Below are 23,693 nucleotides of genomic sequence, written 5' to 3' on the forward strand. Positions count from 1 at the left end.
CGCAAACCTTGAATTTTCTACATTTGTGTCCCAAAGCGGCTTGTGGGCGCAGCCGTCGCGCATATAGTTCCCGGAAAGGTACAAAAGCACCGAACCTCGCTCCGCCGTTTTCCGGAGCCAGCGGAACAATACGCGCAAGCGGACCGGAACAAGGCACTGTTTGCTGGAAACAGTCCTCAGAAACACAGTACAGGTCTTGAGCAGCTGTCTCTGGCGCACGCAAAGCACCCCAGAAAGCGATGACCCCATAAGAACCGAACAAGCTCTCCGAAGTATTGCTCGCATTAGAGCTGGAGGAGCGCTACAAATCGTGCGCCAATGATCAAGAGCACCCACAAAACCAGTCTGGAATCGGATAGATAGACGAATAGATGCGCCGAAGAACGATATAAATGTGGTCCCGTAGTTTCGTGTCCTTGCAAGTGACTTCACCGGTCTCGTGGTTCACGATCACTGGCGTGTTTTCGATGACCAATCGCGTCTCGCTCCTTCCCGTTACTTCTACGGAACCGAATCGTTCGGCAAGCAGCCGCCGCGTAAGACGAAGCTCACGCAATGCATCCTGATCTGGATAACCCTTTGGAGGCTCATGAACAGAACGATCAGCTAGGAAGGCGATCAAGGCGTCCACAATGGCGTCAGCCTGGAATGACGAATCCCACTCGAATGTGAGGAACCGATACCCAGTTTTTGGCTCTGTCCCAGATATACGAACATGGACGGCACCCTGGACAAGAAAGACTCGTTCTTCAGAGCCGCACTCGGTGTCTTCGGTCACGACCTTGGAAAACATACCCCGCAGTTCCTCTTCAAAGCTCTCGATACCTCCTCCGAGACAAAACGGTGCCACGAGTCTTTGCAGAATCCGTGATGTTTTCATCGCTGTGTATTGCTCCAAATCCGAAGGTTCCAGCAGAGAGTACTTATAGTCCCGTTTCAATAAAACGCCCGATGCGCGGTGTCCAGCTTCTGGGCGGCTCTTCGCAAATTTGCCGATTGCCTTTCCAATGACCTCACCCTGGAATCGTAATAGAACGGCTTTCGTATTTCGAGGTGTAAAAATCCGAAGACGCTTTGAATCGTCTTGGTTCGCATCTTTGACACGCATTGTGTCGCGGACACTACCAGTCGTGACCCCCGAAAGCGGCGCCAGGTTGCTCGGAAGTACATCAACATCTGGCTCGTATACGTCTTTCTCATTCGACCCCACCTGGACAGCAGAGGCCTCCGCAATGGCGGCCTCAAAGGTTGCTTTGCGATTGAACCGGCTATCTAGCGCTTGTGCCAACCGCTGCATTTCAGATTTCTCCCCGTGAACGAGGACCAGATTCGATGGCCGGCACTGCTCGATGAACTCGCTCGTCTGCATGAAATCCGAATGAGCAGAGAAGGTTATATAGTCCACAGAGCATCGCAATGGAACATGTTGTCCATCAAGCCGGGGTACTGTCGCCGGATCCGTCAGAATGTACTTTGCAAGGGTGCCCTGCACAGAGTATCCGGGCAGAATGACGCCATTCCGTCTGTCGCTACACCACTTCTCGAAGAGGCGACGACTCATGCCGGACTGCAACATCCCGGGTGATGCCATGAATACACAGGGCCCGGAATCCTCGAATTCATCCAGCGATCTAATGTTCATCACATACTTGAAGGCAAAAGGATTACCGAATCTCCGGTAGCGTTGCTGAATATTCTGGTTCATCTGATGGATATACGTGGAGTAGATGGCCATACAACGCTTCGCGATTGATGACGAATAATAAATCGGAATCTCTTGCAATTCCGGATGGGCGTCCCAGTATTCCTCCAGGATGAGCAACAGCTCTTGAGCCCGACCGAGCGCAAATACGGGTAAGAGGCATCGACCTCCGCGCTTCACAACTTCTGCAACCCGTTGCGTGAAGCGTGCCTCCCGGACTCGTCGCGGTTCGTGAACCTGCACGCCGTATGTCGACTCACAAATCAACACATCGATGTGAATGCCTCGCGGTATCTCTGCTTCCATCAAGTGGCGGTCCTCCTGTCGTGAGAAGTCTCCTGTGTACAGAACTGAAACACCGGCGACCTCCACGAGGAACATCGCGGCGCCGAGCACGTGCCCGGCGTTGTACGCGCTTATGCGCACACCAGAGACATCGATATGCTGATGATAATCGATGCATTCGATACGTGCCATTGTCTGGTTGAGGTCGGACTCTGTGTAAATTATACCAGCGTAGTCCGACGAGCCCACGCGAACAAAATCACCTATCAGAGAGCGATACACTGCTTTCGTCGGATGCGTCATAAGAATCCTCGCACGCGGGTTTAGATTCGTTTGCGTGACGAGGTACGGCAGACCAGCACAGTGATCCAGATGAAAGTGGGTTATTAGGATCACATCAATCTCACTGGGATCGATCTCGTCGAAAAACGGCAGAGCAGCAAGTCCGGAGTACGCGGGATGCACGCCACAGTCAAAGAGAATCGTTTTCTTTTTAAACTTCAGCACTATACAAGATCGTCCCACCTCGGATCCTGCACCTAACGGTATAATAGAGAGCGTGTCATCGTCTGTCGCGGGTGGCATCGCAGACACTCGGAGAGCCACTTGCCCGCCCAGAACAGGTCGTGGAAAACAACAGCAGTTGTACCCCTTGCGAAACGCGAGCCGAATCCACGGCTTGAGATTGATTGATCGATCGCACTGGACCTGCCCCGACGTGGCGACCCGGTTCTAGAGACAACGAGCGGCGAGGAGGAGCGCTGGCTGCAGCGCACAGCCGGTGCTGGGCCTTGCTTTTCCGCTGATATCGAATAGACGAGTCTGTACCCATGTCAGAATGGAATAGAACAGACCCTTGATGCTAACTCGGAAGTGCACTGTAAAGTAATAGTCTCTTCCCTATGTCAGCGACACCGGGCTTCGGGGAATTTTTCTACGACTGCTTCCTCTTTCTCACTTTTATCTCCGGGTTGAAATCTGCCGGTCCATTCTTTCCCTGTATCCCCATGGTCAGCACTTGGTGGATGTGGATTGCAGCGTTAAAGTTCCCGTTTCGCAGATTCCGGCTGTTGTAGACGCATTTGATGTTCAGGTGGTGCTTGGAATCCGCGCACCTCCTGTAAAGTTAATCTTCTTTGTACATAGCATCCTCTTGAACTTTGGATCGGTGCGACTTTGCCGTGGTCAGGTGTTCTGACACATCCACCATGCGTCGTCCGAGTTCCAACGTATCGTGCGTGAACGCTCGCACCATCGCTCGGATTGCACCCTAGACGAGTCCATAAGGCGCTCATCGATGCCCTCCTCGGTTTCCGTACCTAGTTTAGTACCCTACGATCGCATGCTACTTCTTGCCGATTTGCTTGGCGAGAACTCTGTCCGCTAGAGGCGCAAACGCTTCCTGTCTTATTCGGTAAGGGATTTGCAGCGCGCGATCTTGTAAATAATGAAACGAGTTCCGGACGAAAATTTCGGGCTGAATTACAAGTCAGGCATACTCGATCCCTCTACGCTTCCTTCCCGCAAAGCGGTAACGCAAGCTCTACTGGAAGCGATCGCTTCAGTGACTGAGTTCCGAGGTCAACACATTGTTCCATGCAAATAGCAGAGATAGACCTCTTTGGTACCGGGTCCCGTTATAGGCCCTTGCCGGTGCCGGATTCCGTCTCGTCGCTGGCCAATAACCGCGATGGATTCGTATTCCGAACGTAATCGATAATTCGATGCGACAAGGTCACTAGTATTTCCGCATAAACGTGTAAAGTTGGCGTCAACGGGTCACGTCGAGTTCTCTCCTCGTCAATCGAGCGGCCGAATCGCTGCGGCGACGAGTTGCCCCGAAACTGAAAGATCGAAACCGTAACCACTTCGTGATTTGAGCCTGGTAAATGTAAGGAACGAAATCAAATCGAGATTGACACGCACGAATTTGTCGATCATAGAGGTCATCTTCAGAAACCGAAGTAGAGCGCATCGAGAATCATCTTCATGCCGGTTACGCGGAGAATTACTCCCGCAAAAGATTTGAAGGAGCCACGCTGACCAGGCAACCAAACATCCGAAATCCTAGTAGGAATCGATAGGCCCTTATTACTGGGCTTTGAATGTCGAGGCTGTATATTCCAGAATAGTTCGGAAACAAATTGAAAGGCGGGAACTGAGCGAGGAATTCGGTGTTCCATTTTTGTACAACGTAGGCATAGTGAGACGTATTTGTCCACGTGCAAACTTCGTCCATTTTGAAGCCCTTGAGGAACTTCAAACAGAAACGGAGACATATCTTATAATGAACACTGGCGGATTTTGCATCGAGACGTGTTCGACGCGCCCTCTCGCAGAGAACTGGACCCCAAAAGTACCGTACGGGTTATCCAATTGATGCTCAATAGCACAGCAAGTGCGATACGAGTATCATGGGCACTTAATTTGCGCTGGAACCTTGCTCCACTTCGAAACCGTAATGATCAAAGAGCCACTGTCTCTATGCTTTTAAAAGGATGAAAATGTGCGTACAGCTGCTCGTCAGATCGCTGAGAACAGCATGCAATGGTATCGTCTTAGATTGGATGCAAAATCTGAACCAACTTATTCTTCGGGAAATCCTCCAATCCAGCGCGAAACTTCGGCATCTAGATATGCGAAACTTCCGAATACAAGAGATAGTGTGGCGCGAGTCTTCCGGCCTGCAGGTCCGGACCTGCGTAAGCCTTGTTTTGCGCGTCAAACGATCTGTGAGCGCCCCAAGTATAAAGTTCGGTGCTCTCGTGCAGCACACATTCTTATAGGACCCTTACAGACCCGATATCAATTCTTTGTATTCATCTATCTATTCATGCTCTATACTGGCGCTTTTCCATGCTATGAGAACTCTGAATACGACACACAATTAACCAACCTCAAAGTTTGAACACGTTAGCGTGAGGAAGTTTCCAGTGGGATGCTGTGATTGGAGCACGCCTGGAATATATTAGTGTGTACATACCTAGCATATTACTCCAGAGTCATGGACTGGCTCAGAAACACCACTCGATGGGGTTTTCTGATATGAACGGATATCTGCCTCATCGGCAAGATATTGTGCTTCACATGTGATTCGCATACGATATGCGGATCGTTAGGCGCGAATACGCAAATGGGGAGGCTTCAGAGACGCCACTAGCTGGCTCTCGGTGATTATTACAACGGCCGTGGCACAAATTTCGCGGAAAATGATTCTGAATTCGCTTCCAACAGCTTCCTGAGCGCCAGTCCCTAACCAGATACGAGCAAAGTGCCGCCTGACATATGCCGAATATTCTCTAAGCCCGCAACGGTGCGATCAAAATGTCCTTCGTCGCACGCGCTAGTTGCCAGGGTGCATTGCGCGCATTTCCCAAGCCCCCGACTTCGTGAACTGCATCGAAATATTTTTTGTTCTTCAAAATTTTTGGATAGGAATATGAGCGAGGCAGCGAAACTTAGTTTTCCGGGTAGTTCATTCAACAAGTAATTCTAGAACATTATAGGGTGTAAGTGGCCATGAAGAATAACTTTTGCGGTGGACTCTGCCTAATTCTGGACGATCGCGCACCAATATATTGCGTCGGCCGCGGTCAGGGGCCACATCGGAAAGTGACTAGAACTTATCGGTGTTCCCAAAGAGGCGTCCGCTCTGTGGAAACCCGAACGTAAGGGCTCTCGAGCGGGGTGGTAGATGCCCCTTTACTTGTAGGCAAAAATCGCGCATCCGATCGGTCTTTTGATAGTCTCACCGATCGCACGCCATGAAAGCAACTGTCCCCAGGTGGTACTTACATCCTGAATTGGCCCATGAAACCGGAAATGTTAACTCGGAGGCCCTGCTCGAATTTGCTGTGTGCTCAGCGGCCAAAGCGAATGCTCGCTCACCACACTGGGTGCTTTCACAGGATACTGAGTGCGTCGAGTTCTTGTTTCGGTTCCCTTGCTACACTCAGAATAAAAACAGAGAATAAGAGACCAGAGCAAGCCTCTTAACGTGAAAGAGCACAATTTTTTCTCGGAACTCTTCTTGCCCGAAGGGTCCAACGTAAATCATTGTCAAAAATACTCAGTGCCTGTCTTTCATAACTGAAAGAAGCAGATTGTTCTGGTGCAACTTTCCCTGTTAAGACAGTATCCCCATGCGACACAGCAACACGGCTGTCGATGAAACTAATAGTATCCATACCATAGGCAATATCCGAAACTGCCCCAGGTCAATAGCGTTACTCAGACTGCTTCCAACACCACCGCTGTTCCATATGCAGTTACTTCGTTCATAAGATAACCAGCTCCTGAGCCAAACTCACTCGAATCGAAGCGCATGGCGAAGACCGCGTTTGCCCCCAGGGACAGCGCATGCTTTGCTAGTTCCTGTAGAGCGTCATCACGTGTGGCAGAGATCATTTTAGTGTACCCGGGCTGCTTTCCACCACGCACCGCACGGAAGCAGCTCACCCAGTTGCCCCCTATGCTGCGGGTTCTCACTGATGTTCCGTAGACAGGACCGATGACACGAAGAACTCGCATGCCAGGGCAATCATTCGTGGTAAGGATGAGACACTGCTTCTCCGTCATAAAAGCTCCAAAGGAATGATCCGTTTTCCCGTTAGTGCGGGCGACTTGCTAACCAACGGCTGTGACCGCAGCGCCAATCTGCATTGCGCTCGGCATTACTGGATCTCATGCGCAGCCCAGGATTCCGCATCTCGACGAGATGGATTTTTCCATCAACGCAGAGTTTTTGATGTATTTTTTTCAGTACATGGTCTCCCGAACGCAACAATGGTGCGTGACGGACTATGGTGTCGTACCCAAACTTCTGCACTCGCATCCAACAAAGGAAAATGTATTGCTGCAGTTATTGCGTTTCCGAACGGTGCGGGTGGCAGAAGATCGACGCGTGTTTGCTGTACAATTGAGTCGCTGAAAGGCTGAGTGCTCATTTGATCAACAGTATTATCGATTATCCCGGAGAAATTGCGTGAAAATTCTGGAAATGTGTGAGTTCAGGGGCCTTAACGGAACCCTAACGAGAAAAATGCATCAAGGTTACGTTCCAATTAGCGCTGCTTGGTGCAAGAGCGCTCTAGCCCGAAAATGTCAATGAGCCAACTAGATGTCTCGCAGTCTGGTGTCTAATACCGGCTCAATTCTCTGTCCAGTTTTCGCACGTCGGGCGCAGAAGCCGGTGCAGCAAAAGCTGCCCCATTCTACGCCATGGGAATATATTACTTTTGCAGTTACTATGAACACACTGGCTCGAGACGCATGAGCATTCGTGGAAACTGCTCAGAACCCCCGAATGAGACAAATTTTTCTAGTTCTGCAGATGCTCCGAACGACTCGTAAAATGCCCTCGCTTGCGGTGCTCAAATCGAGTGGAGACATGCTGCCGACGGATAAAAAAATGGTCAAGGCCATTGATCCAATGTACCCCTAGTGGACCTGCATGCTTGTTTCGTACGAATCCATACAATAAACTAATAACGTGATTGTGCCCCGATCGAGAGCCATAATCAGAGGGAATGGCGATATTCCCCCAGATAGTACCAACTTCCATGTAGAAGCAAAAGCAATGCCCACATACGAGTATGGTTTTGCGATTCGCAAGATTTCGAACCTAGCAGTGAGCGACCTATGCATGTAATTTCGAGTCAGCCGAATCTGTATCATTGCCATGAACTAGTTATGATGTGTTTACATAGGTAGCTTATTCGTGTAGATCGGGAATCGCGAAGCGTTCTAGACGACAAATAGTTTGTATAGGCTCGTGCTCTACAGAGCTGAACAGGTCTATGAAGTCTATTATGGGTCATCTGAGCAGGTTATGAAAAGGCGTATGAAAGGTGCCTTGCGAAAAGGGTCCGGTGGTGCGGAGATGGTTAAGGACTTTGCTGCTGGAACGTTTAGGGCCACTACACGAAAGCTTCGTGGATTGTACCTACTGGTATTCTTCGCCTGGTTTCGCATCATGCCTATACGACAAGCAATACGTAATTTATAACAGAAAAGTAAATTGAATTGAGCTCATTTGCTGAAAACCTTTCTATGAAGAATACTATGTGGTTTCAGATGACAACGTTGAAGCGGTCGCTGTAAACAAAATAAGGCCTTTGTTAGAACGACGACTCTTGGTATCTGTTAATGAGGTACCACCTTTCAAACTCTGAGCGGTTTCGCTTATCATGCTCTCAAAAGCATTTAAGGTGGGTGCCGGCATTGACATCGTCTGTGTGAATATTTGCATTTTTCGTTGGACATAAAGGCGGCGGTCAATGATACAGACTGCTTCACAACTGTGGAGGGCAAATATGTCTCCCTACCCGCAGACCCGTCTCGCTCTTTTTCAACCGGCGTCTTGCTATTGTTTTCAGCTTCTCCTTTTAACCTTCGAGTCTGGGAGACTGTCCGACAAAGTTGTCTCGCGTCAGCTCCTCGGGGCCCGACTTCAGCAGTATACATCGTCGGCTATTGATGGAGGCTTGAAGACTTAGTCCACGAATTCTATGCGTTCACTGCCTCAGGTGGAACTCATCTATGCAAGGATTGCTCGAACTCGAGCTCACTTTGCCGCCGCGGCCTCGTTATTGTCCAGTCGGGCAAGCCCTCTTTCACGACTTTCTCTCCCGTACTACTTCGTCGTCGTCACTCATTCGTCTTCGCTCGATGGTTGGCAAGAAGAGGATTTTCGTCTTTTTCCTAGTCGCACGCGATGACGGCACTCCAGGATCTCAGACTTCCATTCCGAGAACATTCCCTTGGGTTTTTTGTTTTTGAAAATGAAATCACTTCGAACAAGTATGCTATAAACCTCGAGAAAGCATTTGATTATGCTCACCAGGGGGTGGGACACAATTGAGGTGGAGGAATAAAATCCCTTCGTGGACGAATATCCGCTAACGGTTAGAGCTAGAATAAGAAAACCAATACGGAATTGAAGCCGTAAATGCCAGTGCATACTCTCCGATTCTCCACGCTTGATCCGCTTTTTCGCCATATGGAAACGCTCCGAGCATATGAGAAAAAATTGCTTTGCGAATGGCCATATCGAAAACGTTCCGAGAAAGCGTATCTCCTCAGGCGCTTAAACAGTTGTCTGAGAGCGTAAGACTACCACATCATCCCATTTATGCAAGTACACTACAATGGGAAGCTTTTTACAGCATTCCGGTAGCTGTCTCGCCTTGGATGGTATAAAAATGAGCAGTCGAATGTACGTGCTTCATCAACGGCAAGTACGCTTTGGAATCGATAAAATATATAGCAAGTAAATTCTGAGACTTCTTTATCGAAAAGTCGACAACCCGTTTTTCATTCTCGAATATACGATTCATTGGGTGTTTGCTTCTGCGAAGATATGAGCCGATTAAAATGCACTCTTCCAGGGAACTAAGGAAGATGGAGAAACCCAATCAGCGGGCGACAGCTCGCGTTGGAGAATTCAAGACCAACTCAGAGGTTTTTCGCAGATCCACGTCACGACCAAGGCGCACTAAAAACAATTCTGAGAGCGGATTAAGAAATAAATGTTTCTCTTTGATGGAGTTTTTCTTGATCACTGAAATGCCGACCAGTGCCAAATAAAACATACTCCCGAAGGTGAATTCGTCAAAATTCGAATTCTAGCGGCAGGTACCGAAATATGAATCAGCGTTTTGGTGTGGTGCAAAACATATTTGTCTTTGGCTTCAAAGAAGAATTACCATGCCATGAAAGTGACCGTATTCAATACATCGGCCGCAGGCTCTCTTATTGGGCAGTCACCCGAGATAAGCGGAAGCGACGCGAGGTCGGCCGCACTGTAAGAGGTCCTGCGGATAAGCTCCGCCAGTTGCAATTAAATTTACCAGTAACTGGCTCGGCAACTTGAACGATCGATTTTTTCAACGAATAAAATGCTCGATTAAGCGATATATGCTGGTATCGAGTACTAATCGTTTATGGAGCGCATCACAAAAAAGGATGCGAAACCGGTTACTATAGCAAAGAGATTACAGTCCGAAATATGCTTGAATACGCGCATGCTATTTGTATCAAAAATGAAAAATAGCTCTAGGATCTAGAGCGACACGGGACAGAATTCAGGAAAAAAGTAAAGCATTCCAGAGAGTTTCCCATTTTCAACTGAGAACCACCACCCAGAAAATCATTCGCGTCAAGTCGATCTTAGGCTCTCGGAGGATCTCCTGTACCAATACTTACATAAATTTTGAAAAGCATTCTTCACGATCATTTCTTTCCATTAAATTTCAGGCTGTGAAGTAAATCCATACCCAGCTTTCTCTTGCCTCGACTTTTTCTGCGATACTACTCATCCACAGCCAAGAGATTAGTGAATACAGGACAGCATTTCATCGAGTGGGGACGGAATGCATTCCAGCCAATGCAGAACAAGTTACTTCACGAGGATGCTTGAATTGTTACTCGCCGCTTGGCGGCAAAGTCCCTGGTAGGGTGTGTCTGCGCGTCCGAAGGCATCGGGTTTAAGAAATCGGGATCGGCCGCTACAAAACATCGCGCGTGCTCATCGAAATTCTATGTAAAAATTTGATTTAAAAATTCCCGGTGCCATAGCTTCGAGCAAACCCATACGATTTATTACCGCTAAACTGGTTCGATACAATGCCTTTGATTTAGAAATCATTTTACGAAAAGGACGGCTTGTTCCCTGGGCTGCGGGCTTTGAATATTTCGCTGTTTTTTGGCAGAGTCGATTATCACATGCTGCCTGGATCACTGCATTTCGTAGGGGTGCTGGCTGGATGGCATCGTACTTTCTGTATTTAACCTGGATTGGAATAGCAGCGTGTTATTCACTTCGAAATGCTCGGGACGCTGACTTTTTTATGCACTCGTTAGCTGAACCACACGAGTTTTTAATCTTCCTCTTGCGCATATACTGGGAGTGCTGCATAAATTGGGGGACGTTCCGATCGCCCGCAAAGCGACCAATTAATCAAATCCGTCTTGTGATTATTTATGGCGCCGCTGCAAGAACTTTTGAAGTCGAGCGGCGAGTCCGCTAAGCGAATATCTGCTCACAGTCACGTGAAAGGTCTTGGGGTTGATTGTGAGACAGGAGTTGTGAGAGATGTCGAACAAGGCTCGGAGCAGTTTTGCGGACTTGTTGGACAGACTCCAGCGCGCGAGGCAGCCGCTTTGGTCGTGGACTTGATCAAACTCAAGAAGATGGCTGGACGTGCCGTGCTGCTCGCAGGGCCGCCTTGTACGGGGAAAACGGCTATCGCCCTTGCCATTTCACGGGAGCTTGGGAGAAGGGTTCCCTTCTGTGTTCTGAACGGCGCGGAAGTGTATTCCTCCGAGGTGAAAAAAACGGAAATTTTGACGAGCCACTTTCGAAGAGCGATTGGCGTGAGGGTCAAAGAAATAAAAGAAGTCTACGAGGGCGAAGTGACGGAGCTGGCGGCAGAGGAGTCTCCAGTTCCTGACCCAGCGAGTGGTTATTCACGCTCAATATCGCGGGTCGTAATTGGCTTGAAGACCACGAAGGGCACGAAAACGCTGCGGCTTGATCCGAGTGTACACGAAGCCATTTTACGTGAGCGTGTTGAGGTTGGTGATGTTATCTATATAGAGGCATCGTCGGGTACTGTGAAGAGGGTCGGTCGCTGCGAGGCCTATGCCTCTGAGTTCGACATAGAGGCTGATGAGTACGTGCCGCTTCCGAAAGGAGACGTACACAGACGCCGTGAGGTCGTGCAGGACCTCACGCTGCATGACTTTGACGTCGCGAACTCCAGACCAACTCAAACTTTTTCAGAAGATAACGACGTTATCGCTGTGCTCAATAATCTAAGTCGGCCGAAGAAGACCGAGATAACCGACAAACTTCGGAACGAAATTAACCAGTTGGTGAGCCAGCTCGTTGATCAGGGAAAAGCGGAAGTCATACCTGGTGTCCTGTTCATCGACGAGGTGCACATGCTGGACATTGAGTGCTTCACGTTTCTGAATCGCGCTCTAGAGAGCAATTTAGCACCCATTGTGATTTTTAGCACGAATCGTGGAATATGCACTGTCCGTGGCACAGACATGCAAAGCCCGCATGGGATTCCCTACGACCTATTGGACAGATGCATGATTATTCGAACTGAGCCATATTCGAAGAACCAAATTCAGCGCATTCTTTCTATTCGTGCCAAAATAGAGTCCATTTCCGTCCGCACTCTTGAGCCATTAGCATGCGAGAATGAGAACGGTGAAGAAGGGGAAAGTTCCGCTATTCCTGATGATGCTCTACACATTCTAGCAACTGTTGCTGAAAGGACATCGCTGCGATACGCATGTAATATCCTTACACCCTCTTACATACTAGCGAAGGTTGCGGGTAGAGACCAAGTAACTGCTCAGGATATTCACGAGGCGAATGCATTGTTCTTAGATGCGAAATCATCAGCAAAGTTTGTAATGGATAGATCGGAGAATTACTTGTCATAAAATGAATCTTCGATCCCCCGATCTTTGATTGTTACCAATAGTTCTCGTTTGCCTCTTGCGGTAGACAAGGACCATATTCCAAGATCCCTCAGTCGACGTATTGCCCTTTGGACCCGAGATTCTAAATTGTACAGAATCCTGTCCATGCACAGAAGAAATTTTTGGAGAAGCGTCTGTTCAGGTGGCAGGTTCCTACTGATAGTATCAATAACTGTCGGGTTCGATCTGGGAACGCCCACATCTAGATGATTCAAGCTAAGGCGGTGCGCCGATTCAACCTTGCCGCCGGAGGCATAGGCATAGATCTCGTACTTTCCATCAGAATACATATGCCCAGTTGGTTTCATCGCGCGCCCGGACGGAAATGCAACAGAATGCCGCCAAAGGCGAACATGGTTTCGAACGTGGTTTTTCAAATACCCAAAGCGTCGTATCCTGTATACGTGAGGAGTACTCGTCCGAGCGGAAGAGGCAGGAATATTCACAACAGAATCCATTTGGCGGCTGTCATCTGCTGCATCGAGCTGGAAACCCCCGTCTGTGTCCCTTGCAATCGAGGATGCTCTCTGGTTCGCCTGTAGAGGTTGATTGATCAGCTCTCGCCTTATTCTGGTTCTCGACAATGCCCACGTGGGATCGAGAGGAAGCCTCCGACGGTGAAACCAGTCCATAATATGCGAGTGATAGCGAAGAAGTACCCGAGTATCGTTGCTCTTTGTCACCAAGTGTGAGTTTCGCGTTTCCCGTGTACGTCGTCCAGATGGAAGCAAGAACTTTGTAGTATCAGTGTTCTTGCTAATCGTAATAGAAAGCGCGGCAGTACTGAGCCCAACAACGCCGGCGTTGACTGCGTCCATTCCGAGAAAAAGAAAAAACAGGGTGCTTAGAGCGATAGCAACTGGTACAGCTGTAATCTGGCCTCGAGTCGTTGACGGTAAAACGCGATACGTATTAAACAGCCGCGCATCTGCGTAAGTCTTTCGCCCCGATGAGTGTACGTGCAGTGATAATCGCTTACGAGACAAACCCGTAAATGCTCCAGTTGTAGACTGTAATTGTCGAAACCACATTGAGAAGCGGCTAGCAGCAGAGATGAGCCCCGAAGCTGGCTCCAGAGCCTCATCGTGCACAATCAGGTTACTGTTTTCCGATGGAAGGTGGCCCCGAATCGACCCTAGAAGTTCGCGATGACCTGCTACATGAACGAGATGTTTCCAGGATATTTTGATATTCAAATTCGATGGATCGAGTCGCTTGAAAAAGAATCTGGAAGCCCACGCAGCGTAGCGCACTAGTCCATTCATTTGCGATAAACGAGGAGAGTCGAGGTTCTCTCCGGAGACTTCGACTGCACTTTGTGCTCCATAGGTAGTTCCGGACTTTCTCCATGAAAGCAAATGATAAAAGTGACGTAGACTGGGCCCTAGTCGCTTCGAGTCACTTCTTGCAAGCTTAAACGAGAAAGTTAAAGATCGAGCGACGAGCGTCGCACTACTGAGCGCAACTCGCAGCCATCTAGCCACACAAGCACTGTCGTTCACTGCACGCTCTTTTGTATGATTGTATATTGCCGACAACGCTCGGAAAGAAGCGCTTTGGCCAAAGCTTTTCTCTCGAGCGGAGCCTATCTGCTTCGAATCGTTTGCCCTTGTTGGACGAAAAGGTTCGCCCTGCTTTTTCCAGCTGTGCCCGTCATCTCTCTCAAGTGCGCACCAACTCTTCCATGCGGGTTGTTTTCGATTGCTTAGCCCTGTAGTCCCAAGTTTTCTGGCATGCCTCCGTGAAAGATCAGGTCCACCGGACGTTCCGACAAAGAGCACGGCTGCCGGTGTAGTTTTTGTCCGAACTGTCTCTCGTCGTAAGTTGGTGCGTTCAACTGGAGGAACTTTGTTCCTTCGGAACTCACCCTGGACTCCGTTGCCAGTCATATGCTCCCGAACTGCCAAAACACAACAGTATTCATTTCAACGTTGCCCTGAGAACACAACCTTTATGAATGAACTTTCGCTGTCGCGCTACGATCATGTTGCCGCGCACACACCTCGCGACGAGTCGATCGCGGTCGAGACGAACCGGAAAAAGTTCCTGCAGACGTCAGTGCGGATGTTCTGTGATGGAACGCTGTCTCTGGTCGGCGACCATAGAGATGCATCCGGTATCACCACAGGCTGGTCCCCGGCATTGTATTGTTTGCATCTTGGCGAAAACTGGATATATTCATTGCCCTTATACCATGAAAAAAATCATCATTAGCGCTCGCGCTAGTCTCGATTCCCAGAAGCCAGCTGGATCGGCCCGAGAGACTTCATCGCTTTAACAACATGGAATAATCATCGCAGGCCCGCGCCGTGGATCTCGCACCTAGGATACCTTTGGACGAGTCATCCGTCTCTTATAGACTGGATGAGGGCTCTGGATGCAGGGAAGGGCGATCTCTATCGTAATTGCTAGCTGTACAAGCGCAGCTACAGGATGATGGTTAGGCTCATCGATCTTCCACTATGCGAAAGCGCTATTTGGTGGCACAAGAGACTGCAAATTTATATTTTACGTTCATAGCGTGGCATCAATGCATCTAATCTGCATTTTCTCTGGCAAGGACAAGGGAGAAAAATTTCGGTTGTACGAGTCACTCAAATAGAACGCAGGCCCGAGCTTGTATGTACGTCGCTGGACCTAGATAAGTGGCAGCCCATCCAGTGCCATCCTGCCTGAACTTTGCTTCAAATGCCCGCACTTCGAGTGCTGCCCAGTAACCGATATTGCCCCAGGGCAGCAATCCTGATGGATTAGATCTAATTCAGAGACAGCGCCGAGCGCATCGCAACGCACATCTTGTGGAGGCAGGACGGCCCCAGCATTTGGAGGTGTCCGATCGTATACGACGTGTAAAATTTTGTCGCTGCGAACGAGCGTAGCAGCATGAAGCGTCCGGTGTCTCGAAGTTGTGCGTTCGCGACGCCATTGCGAGTAGTTTGTGTGAGACACGGTTTGAGTTTGACTCACAGAGAAGGGTCGTATGGCTGCAGAGGACCCGCTCGGTTCTCAGTGCGCGTGGCGACGAGTATGTCGCTGGACCCTGGCATCGTTCACAAGCTACAGTCGACACAGGCGGCCTACGATGATTTGACGAAAAGTCTCTCCGATACTGCCGTTTGCGCTGATGCGGGGGAGCTTGCCCGGTTAATGAAGGCACGTGCGAAACTGGAGCCTATCTGTGAAGCGTACGGTGAGTGGAAAAGGCTGCAGGAAACTATCGCTTCGCTCTCGGAACTTTTAGAGGACGAGGAGCTTCGGGAGCTCGCGCGTTCCGAAATGCAGGAGGCAACGTCAAAGCTGGAGGAGACTGAAGAACGGATACGATTTTTGCTCTTACCCCAGGATCCGAATGATGAGAAAAATATCATGTTAGAAATACGAGCGGGCACTGGCGGTGATGAGGCGTCCCTCTGGTGCGGTGACCTTGTGAACCTCTACACGCGTTATGCACAGTCGAAAAAGTGGTCGGTAAAGCTAGTTTCGGCAAGCGCTGCAGACGTAGGAGGTTACAAGGAGTGCATTTTGGAGATTTCTGGAGACAATGTGTACTCTCGTCTCAAGTTTGAGGCTGGCGTCCATCGAGTCCAACGTGTACCGGCCACAGAAACAATGGGTCGCGTTCACACGTCGACTGCCACAGTCGCTGTTATGCCTCAAGTGGATGAGATCGAGGTCAAAATAGACCCGAAAGATTTGGAGATTCAAACAGCGCGTTCCGGTGGTGCTGGTGGCCAGAACGTGAATAAGGTCGAGACTGCTGTTGATTTGTATCACAAACCTAGCGGAATTCGCGTTTTCTGTACCGAGGAAAGAAGTCAGCAGAAAAACCGAGAACGTGCGCTGCAGATTTTACGAGCAAAACTTTATGAAATTCAGCTCAACGAACAGCGGGAAAAGATTGAGGGCTTGCGAAGATCCCAGGTGGGCACTGGTTCCCGCAGCGAGAAGATTCGTACCTACAATTACAAGGACGCTCGAGTAACAGATCATCGCCTTTCGCAGAATTTTTCGCTCGAGAATTTTCTGCAGGGTAAGCTCGATGAAATCATTGATGCCCTCATTTTCGAAGACCAGCAGAGACGCATCGAGAGCATGATGATTGATCCGGGCCCTGCAGCAGCAGATACAGACATGATGCGGAGCTCGAATGCCGTGCGTCGCTAAAACCTAATCGTAAAAGAGATGCACGAAACGATTGCAAAGCCACCCAACGGTGCTATGGCACAGCAGCCTCTCCGTGGCACGACCTTCGGAGCCGGATCACTGAAAGTGACGAGGAACGATCACAAGTGTTACCGTTTGAAACTAAATACGAGCCTCTTGGCTTTCCGGGACCGACCAGAGAAGATGAATTCTGACGAAAACCCAGTATTGGAGGAGCGGCGCACTCAGAACAAGACTTTGCAGTGGCATCTGCGATTCGGAGTGCGTATCCATGTGCCCTACATATGAACACGAGTGACGCGAGCCATATCTTTTCATAGTTTTGACCAAGGGCGCCGACAAGAGGTTGTAGAGAGAGAAAGAGAACGAGCGCATGGCAGAGCTTTGCATAGAAACAGCGGCGGCAAAGGCCAGTCCTCGAACTGGTGGGCCCTGCAGTTGTGCCCGCCCGTGAGCAGCGAGCATTCTAATAGGGGAAGAACGAGGAGAAACTAACCGCTAACTAGCAACTCGATAACAGTGCTGTTTGACATTGATAGTAAGCGTTGAAAAGGGGAAAGTTTCCGTATCTTCGAAAGCTTACCCTATAGGCGGAAGGTCCCGCTAGCCGGACGAGTCTCCAAGGATCGTGCTTTATGCTCCTCCAAGTGGAAGGTGCTGTATTGAAATCTGAGCGGATCGTCCGCAACGCAATTCATTCTGGGACTAGGAGCGCGTATGCTGCGTCTGGGCGTCGCCTTGGTCGCAGTGGGCTCTTTGTAGATCGGTTCGCGCTATCGCAGGCTCCCAGAATAATTATGTACTCCGACGTCGTGTCGGATGAATTACGCCTCGAGCCGACGCCCTCAGTGGAATGGCAATGCCGTCCTGTATCCGTGCAGCATCTGCTTCAGCGGGATAAGCGCAACGGCGGGTGCTCACGGCAGGCAGTCGTCGCAGGACAGAACGTGCGAGACGACCAGTATATCCGAGAGGAAATATCGGTAATGGAACTTGAATGTAAGTGCTTCATGATGCACGCCTTCCCGGAAGCCAGTCTCCGTTCCGAATTCTGGGATCCATCGTAAATGTAAACTTTTTGTCATCTGCAAAAATCTGCGATTCGGAAGCATCGTCAATAATGGACGCTTCTTTTGCTAGTGTCCTGGGTAGATAGCATCGTCGCTCTCTGAGCATGGCGGTTTTGATGTGGTACAGACTGTCGCTATGGCGCTGTGTGCCTGCCTGGATCGCCTCTGTTTCATTCAGCGACAGTACGTCTTTGAGTCCTTGTTCGCGTGCCACTGCGGGCTTGCGTGAAAGACTGAATATGCGTTTTCCTTATGTTTTCATAGGAACGCGCCCACTGTCTTTTTCTTGAGCGCTTGGAAGACTTGCTACACTTGTTGCAAAAGAGGGAACACTGTTTCGGCAAACCGGGGAAAACTTGCTGGTTATGCCCACACAGCGCAGGGACCTCGAAGTGCAGCGATCCTATGTTTTTTTCACAGAGCTTATTTCGCATGCAGAACTATATTCACCACCTCTGGAGGTTACCAAAGCGCAAACTTTGATTTCTGCCGTTCAAGATATCCTGCACAACGTTCGCGCTGGTGATTCAACGCTCGCCGCAATACTTTGGAAAACAATACCGGTCCACAGTCGCTTGTCGGGAGCGGCGCACTTGAACGCTTTATCAGGTCTGGCTGCGATCCTTTCAACGATACACTTATCTTCGATAGCTCACAGCTCGCACTTGGTTCGCTCCTGTTTTAGGCGAACTATTCGAGAGCTCGAATCATTTGGGCCGAAGAGCCTAAACCGTGGAAGTAAGCTCTACTCAGCAATAATTCTTTTCGGCATGCTTATTCACGAGCGAGTGATCAGCGCTGAGGCGCTGCTGGTTTTGTGGCAACATCTACGGGAATGCTTTGTTCGGATACTGGGTGCGGGACTGAGTTCCCCGCAGGAAGCGATGGACTTGGACGCCGCTGACTGGACGCTACATGCTGCCCTGGATATTGCATATATAACTGGCGATATTCTTGCAAAAGAGGAACCTGGGTCCAAAATTTACACTGGCCTATGTCTATTCAAGGAGCGCCTTCGGCGCGCAATATGGGAGGGCGTTCTAGAGCATCACGCACAACCGTGCCGTATGTGCCACATATCCTCCGAGCGCAGCCTTGCGGAACGAGCGGTAATCTTTGTCGAGGCTTTGGATCGAAACGGTGCTGGAGTTCTCCAACGGAATGCGCATCGGGCATCCACGGATCTGCTTAAAGAGATATGTATGCCCCCTGAGCTCAAACAAGGTGTCCACCGTTATCCATGCATCTCATTACCCGCATTTCAGAATAGAAGGGAACGGGTCTTGTAAATCGGGCTTACATGCTAAAATTTGGGCCTCTTCCGACTATCGTCGACTCTAGCGGTTGCGGGCTCTTCTTCCAACTGCGTCTTTCTCTTCTCTCATATCGCCCGCCATAAATGCGTCGATTTTTACTGTAACTCCAGCGCTGTTTTTGGCAGTCGAATGATCTTCACTTCAGGCTGAAGTTTCGATTTCACCGCTTGCGGTTGTCGTTTACCCATGGCGCGTACAGGCGATAGTTGAGATCTGCGCTACGCTTGCGAATTTCATCTTATTCATATAAACCCTGTGTGTGGCCTTCACAGCTTTGACACTTGAATGCAATCAATAGTTTTCATGTATACACCACACTCCCCGTACCGCGGGCTGCCTTCTAGCAGAAGAACGCTCGCTTTATCGCCGGGTGCATGCCCGCGATGGCAAGAGAAGGTTCGCATCGATGCTCTATTTCGTTTACGCTCCTGGTTCCGTACTCTAAGATCACAGCTTCGTCTAAACAATCCTGTTTGCAACTAATTTAACCGCTGCTCGTGCAAACGCATACTAATTCATTCGATAGGTCACTCCCTGCTTCCCATCACGTCCTTGATTGAGTTCTAGATTGGTTTGAACCATAGTCAAAAAGTTGGAGAGTATGTTATCACCAATCCTCTGCTCATTGTTGTTTCCCGTGCAGTTGAGTACTTTTAAAATGCAACGTTACCAATTATGGAACAAGCATCGGAAGGAAGATCCAGGCTGGACATCAAGTCATGAAAAATTCCGTCCGTCTTAGCTATTCTCTTGCAAATCCGTAAGGCATGCTCCATTGGAAGCGCTTGCTGCGATGTTTGGAGTCCGGGCCCAATACCACTTTCCATGCAAGTAGAAGCGACGGAAGCTTCTGGGAACATGTACCCTAAGACGTACTGCGCTGCAGCGGAATATCGTTCTGTTACTAGCCGGAAAGGGAGAAGGAGCTGGCATTCGAAACGAGTCTCGTACATTACCAGAGGAGGTCTGGGAACTTTCTGAGTAAGATTTTGAAGATTTTATCAAGGTCGATATCGACTGTTTTCCTCATCAATATTGCGGAGCGAATCGCTTTGCCTACGAGTCCCCTGAGGCCGAAAGATCGAAATTTTGAAGAATGCGTGATTTGTAATTGCTGAACATGAGCAATATAGAAGAGTGAGGCTTGTTGAGAGAGTTGGATAATGTTTTCGGTAATTTTGGGATCCCTTGTTCGTGGTCGTCGCGAAACATCTGGAGTCCGATGACTTGACAAATTCTGTCGGCAAAGTGTTGAAGGAGCCAACCTCAAAAGACAGCCGAGATTCTATAACGACGTATGAATGCCAGAATCCTTCAAGTCTTTCACCTGAATTGCGTTCCAGCCTCAGGAGACTACAATCAAATGCTTTTTCATGGTTTATGGAAGATGAGTGCGAAGTGCGCTCATTTGAAGAAATAAAAATCCAAGGCAAAGGTATAGAAGTTGAAGCCCACGATCTTGGGGGCCCGCTGGCACCGGATTTGGAGAAACTACGAAAAAAAATCCTCATCTCGCCGACAATCTTGCGAAGAATAGCGAACGACGAAGAAGAAGAGAGGAGGTAGACGAGAAAAGGTGTTTGCCCTACTGGACAATGACGAGACTGTAGTGGCATATAGGTCACGAGTTCTAGCAATCCTTGCATTGATGAGTTCAACCAGAGGCAATAAACGTATGGAGTTCGTGAACCGAGACTTCAGCGTCGCGATCAATATCAGAACATGTGCGTTGCTTTACACGAGTCCCGAGAAGCTGGCCCAATTCCTTCTTCGTGGGACAACTTCTCAGGCTCGAAGTGTACAAGGAGAAACTGAGACCGATAGCACTCGACCGGTCAAAAAGGACCGGGAGGTGTCTGCGTGTGGATATTAGTTACCCTACACGGTCGAGACACATTTTTTGTTTCGTTGGCAGTGAACTGCAGGAATCGAGCGAGTGGTTCCGCGCTCCACTCTTATTCAAGACAACGTTCCTCGCGGATTCCCAATCACAGAGAACGAGAGGTTGACAAGATTCAAGTATTGAAAACTGTCGCTCCTTACTTAAGCACACACTTAAAGCTCGAAGCCTTTGAGTGAACGAAGTGCAGAAGAGTCTGTTTGCCTCTATGAAAGGAGAACGGAAACGCCCTCAGAGGCACGACAGGGACGCAGATAGAGAGCTGGCGTTGCGCCTCCACAACGAAGAAAAACAGGAGCTTCGAGGTTTGCGTCGCCAGACCCGAACTTCTGCGGATAAAGCTGTTGTGGAAGACGCAACAGTGATGGGTAGACCATGTGAGACAGTCACTGGATTGGATTCTTTTCTGAGCTCCTGTCTAAACGAAACAGGCCGACATTCACGCCCCCGAGCGAGCAGGAAAAGAACAGTTGAGAACGCTTTTGAGCATTTTTCTGTCGCAAAATATACAGAAAAGCATGCAAAACTCGAACCTCGCAAGCAAGGTACCAGCGCCCTACCCATAGACGAGATTCAGACTGTGCCAATCAAGGACCTCGATCAGTTTCCGAGCTGTGTTGGAGTTGCAGAGAACCAGAAAACCTCAAGCAGTCTTCGTAGGCAGATACGGGAGCAAATTAGGCGCTTGAATGATGGATACTACATCAACTGTGATCTTCGTTACTTCAACCTTGCGTACTTGCGTGAATGTGTGGGGAATTTCGACGTGGTGCTCATTGATCCCCCGTGGCGCATCGCGGGCGGCCAGCGAGCGAGCACGCCGAATGGACCCATGTTCACCAATAATCACTGGGCAGTCAACTATAATACGTTGTCCAATGAAGAGATTCTGGATTTGGACATTGGATGCCTCTCGAATAGTGGTCTCTGTTTCCTCTGGGTCGTCTCATCCCAGCTGCCAACAGGTATGGCCTGCCTCTCGCGCTGGGGCTACGAATACATTGACAAAATCACGTGGATCAAGAAGCGCCAGGGGAAGCTCCACGTGAGCCACGGGTATCATTTCATGCATTCATCTGAATTGTGTCTCATTGGGGTCAAGCGGCCCTGCGAATTCATTGGAAAAGTTTCAAACGATCTCATTTTCGCAGAGGTGCGTGAAAAAAGTCGCAAACCAGATGAATTGTACCATGTTGTTGAGACAATGCTTCCAGGTACTGCCAAGATAGAGCTTTTCGCTCGGAACCACAATATTCGCAGAGGCTGGCTGAGTTTGGGTAACGAGCTCGGTGAGCAGTTCTGCGACTGGTTCAATGACTTCGAATGTGACATGTGCGGAGCACGCATTCATTTCGGTGAGAGGCGGTACAAAGCGAAAAATCGACCCAATTCGGACTTTTGTCGGGACTGCTATCTGGAAGCAATTTCCGCAGGAGTGACAACGGAAACAGAGTGGTTCGAGCTGGCTAATGATGCCGCAGATCCTGTCTATCATGAGTACTACGAGTGCAATCATTGCAACATCTATCCCCTTTGGGGAGTCCGCTTTCATAGAGACCCAGACATGGATCTTTGTGAGCAGTGCTATGATGAGCTGGTAGCCAATGACGCGGAAACAGAGGATGCGTCCAATAATGCACGCACCAGCAGCCCTGACGACTGGACTGCGATCGAGTCTCCTATTTGCGGCGGCTCGTTACCTGTCCACCGCAATATTCGCTGTTCATCCTGCCTCCAGTGTCCGATCATTGGATACCGCTTCTCATGCACCTGCTGCGAGAATTTAAGCTTGTGTCAAAAATGCTTCTTTCAACAAAAATGCCCCAAAGGGCACAATGCAGATCATGACATAGTGATCATTGTCGATTCTGAGGCCGCACTGAACGCGCTTGTTCGGTGCGATGGATGTGGAATTCGCCCCATCCTTGGTACGCGATACAGATGCAATACCTGTTACGCCTTTGACCTGTGTGAGACGTGTTACAAGAAAGTTGAGCAAGGAGAATACGATTTGCAACAGGTTTCTCAAAAGAAGTTAGCGGAACACAATCGATCTCACGCGTTTTCAGCGATTCCCGTCTCAGCCTGAGGAAGGCAACTGACTTTCTCGATTTCTGAGTTATCTCTTTTCGGCATGATGCAACCCGGAGAAAATCTTGGAATCCCTCTGGTATGCTGATGAATCCTGTCGAGGGAGCTCCACGCAAGTTTTCGAACCTTCAATTCGCCTCCGGATCTATACGATAGATCTGGATCCATCCGGACGTTGCCTACCTGGAAGCACGCACGTGTGAAGCGAGCGGGTAGTCGTTTCCCACACCTGCTGAAAGGCCCTCCACGTAAACGTACCATGAATGATGCACTGCTCGCGACGAGATCCTTCGCTCGTTTCTCAGGAATCCTTAGTTCAGTCGCTCGAATTTGCGTTGCCGGCGATCTCATGATCCTGATCTGTACGTTACAAGCCGATGAATTCGCTGCGATAGGTAAATTTCCGTTTTTTACTAAATACCGAGGAAGCGCTCTCAAATATATTTCAGGACTGTGACGTGAAACAAACCTCACAGGTCCCCATTGCGACCCTCTTTGCACAACGCCTCGTGATCCACCGAGCACATGGTGCTGAGTGTGCGTGCTGGCGGCGTTGCGAATCACCGAGCAACAGACATTGACGCCCGCAATGTGTCGCGGTGTCTAGAGTGAGGCGCTCTACGCGCGAGGACGTGCGCCAAAGATGCTAGCAGCACGACTTCAAT

At 49.5% G+C, this 23,693-nt stretch overlaps 7 protein-coding genes across 7 annotated transcripts; 4 read left to right on the forward strand and 3 right to left on the reverse strand.

Annotated features, from left to right (window-relative positions):
• Nucleotides 1–322: 322 nt before the first annotated feature.
• Nucleotides 323–2,572, reverse strand: CYME_CMH020C (cleavage and polyadenylation specifity factor protein; the record flags this gene model as incomplete). Its single annotated transcript, XM_005535954.1, has 1 exon — nt 323–2,572. One exon carries the CDS (start codon nt 2,570–2,572, stop codon nt 323–325), a length of 2,250 nt encoding a protein of 749 aa, XP_005536011.1.
• A 3,645-nt stretch (nt 2,573–6,217) lies between these two features.
• CYME_CMH021C (hypothetical protein, conserved) lies at nt 6,218–6,565 on the reverse strand (the record flags this gene model as incomplete). Its single annotated transcript, XM_005535955.1, has 1 exon — nt 6,218–6,565. The coding sequence occupies one exon, from the start codon at nt 6,563–6,565 to the stop codon at nt 6,218–6,220; it is 348 nt and encodes a 115-aa protein (XP_005536012.1).
• A 4,404-nt stretch (nt 6,566–10,969) lies between these two features.
• On the forward strand, nt 10,970–12,448 carry CYME_CMH022C (RuvB-like DNA/RNA helicase pontin; the record flags this gene model as incomplete). Its single annotated transcript, XM_005535956.1, has 1 exon — nt 10,970–12,448. The coding sequence occupies one exon, from the start codon at nt 10,970–10,972 to the stop codon at nt 12,446–12,448; it is 1,479 nt and encodes a 492-aa protein (XP_005536013.1).
• On the reverse strand, nt 12,436–14,376 carry CYME_CMH023C (hypothetical protein; the record flags this gene model as incomplete). Its single annotated transcript, XM_005535957.1, has 1 exon — nt 12,436–14,376. One exon carries the CDS (start codon nt 14,374–14,376, stop codon nt 12,436–12,438), a length of 1,941 nt encoding a protein of 646 aa, XP_005536014.1.
• A 994-nt stretch (nt 14,377–15,370) lies between these two features.
• On the forward strand, nt 15,371–16,651 carry CYME_CMH024C (chloroplast peptide chain release factor RF-1; the record flags this gene model as incomplete). Its single annotated transcript, XM_005535958.1, has 1 exon — nt 15,371–16,651. The coding sequence occupies one exon, from the start codon at nt 15,371–15,373 to the stop codon at nt 16,649–16,651; it is 1,281 nt and encodes a 426-aa protein (XP_005536015.1).
• Nucleotides 16,652–18,086: 1,435 nt separating this feature from the next.
• Nucleotides 18,087–19,010, forward strand: CYME_CMH025C (hypothetical protein; the record flags this gene model as incomplete). The annotated part of the gene is made up of 1 exon (XM_005535959.1): nt 18,087–19,010. One exon carries the CDS (start codon nt 18,087–18,089, stop codon nt 19,008–19,010), a length of 924 nt encoding a protein of 307 aa, XP_005536016.1.
• A 2,135-nt stretch (nt 19,011–21,145) lies between these two features.
• Nucleotides 21,146–23,026, forward strand: CYME_CMH026C (similar to (N6-adenosine)-methyltransferase; the record flags this gene model as incomplete). Its single annotated transcript, XM_005535960.1, has 1 exon — nt 21,146–23,026. The coding sequence occupies one exon, from the start codon at nt 21,146–21,148 to the stop codon at nt 23,024–23,026; it is 1,881 nt and encodes a 626-aa protein (XP_005536017.1).
• Between the last annotated feature and the right edge of the window lie 667 nt (nt 23,027–23,693).

The sequence above is a fragment of the Cyanidioschyzon merolae genome, chromosome 8 (genome assembly GCF_000091205.1).
Source record: "Cyanidioschyzon merolae strain 10D DNA, chromosome 8, complete genome".
Classification (NCBI taxonomy): Eukaryota; Rhodophyta; class Bangiophyceae; order Cyanidiales; family Cyanidiaceae; genus Cyanidioschyzon; species Cyanidioschyzon merolae.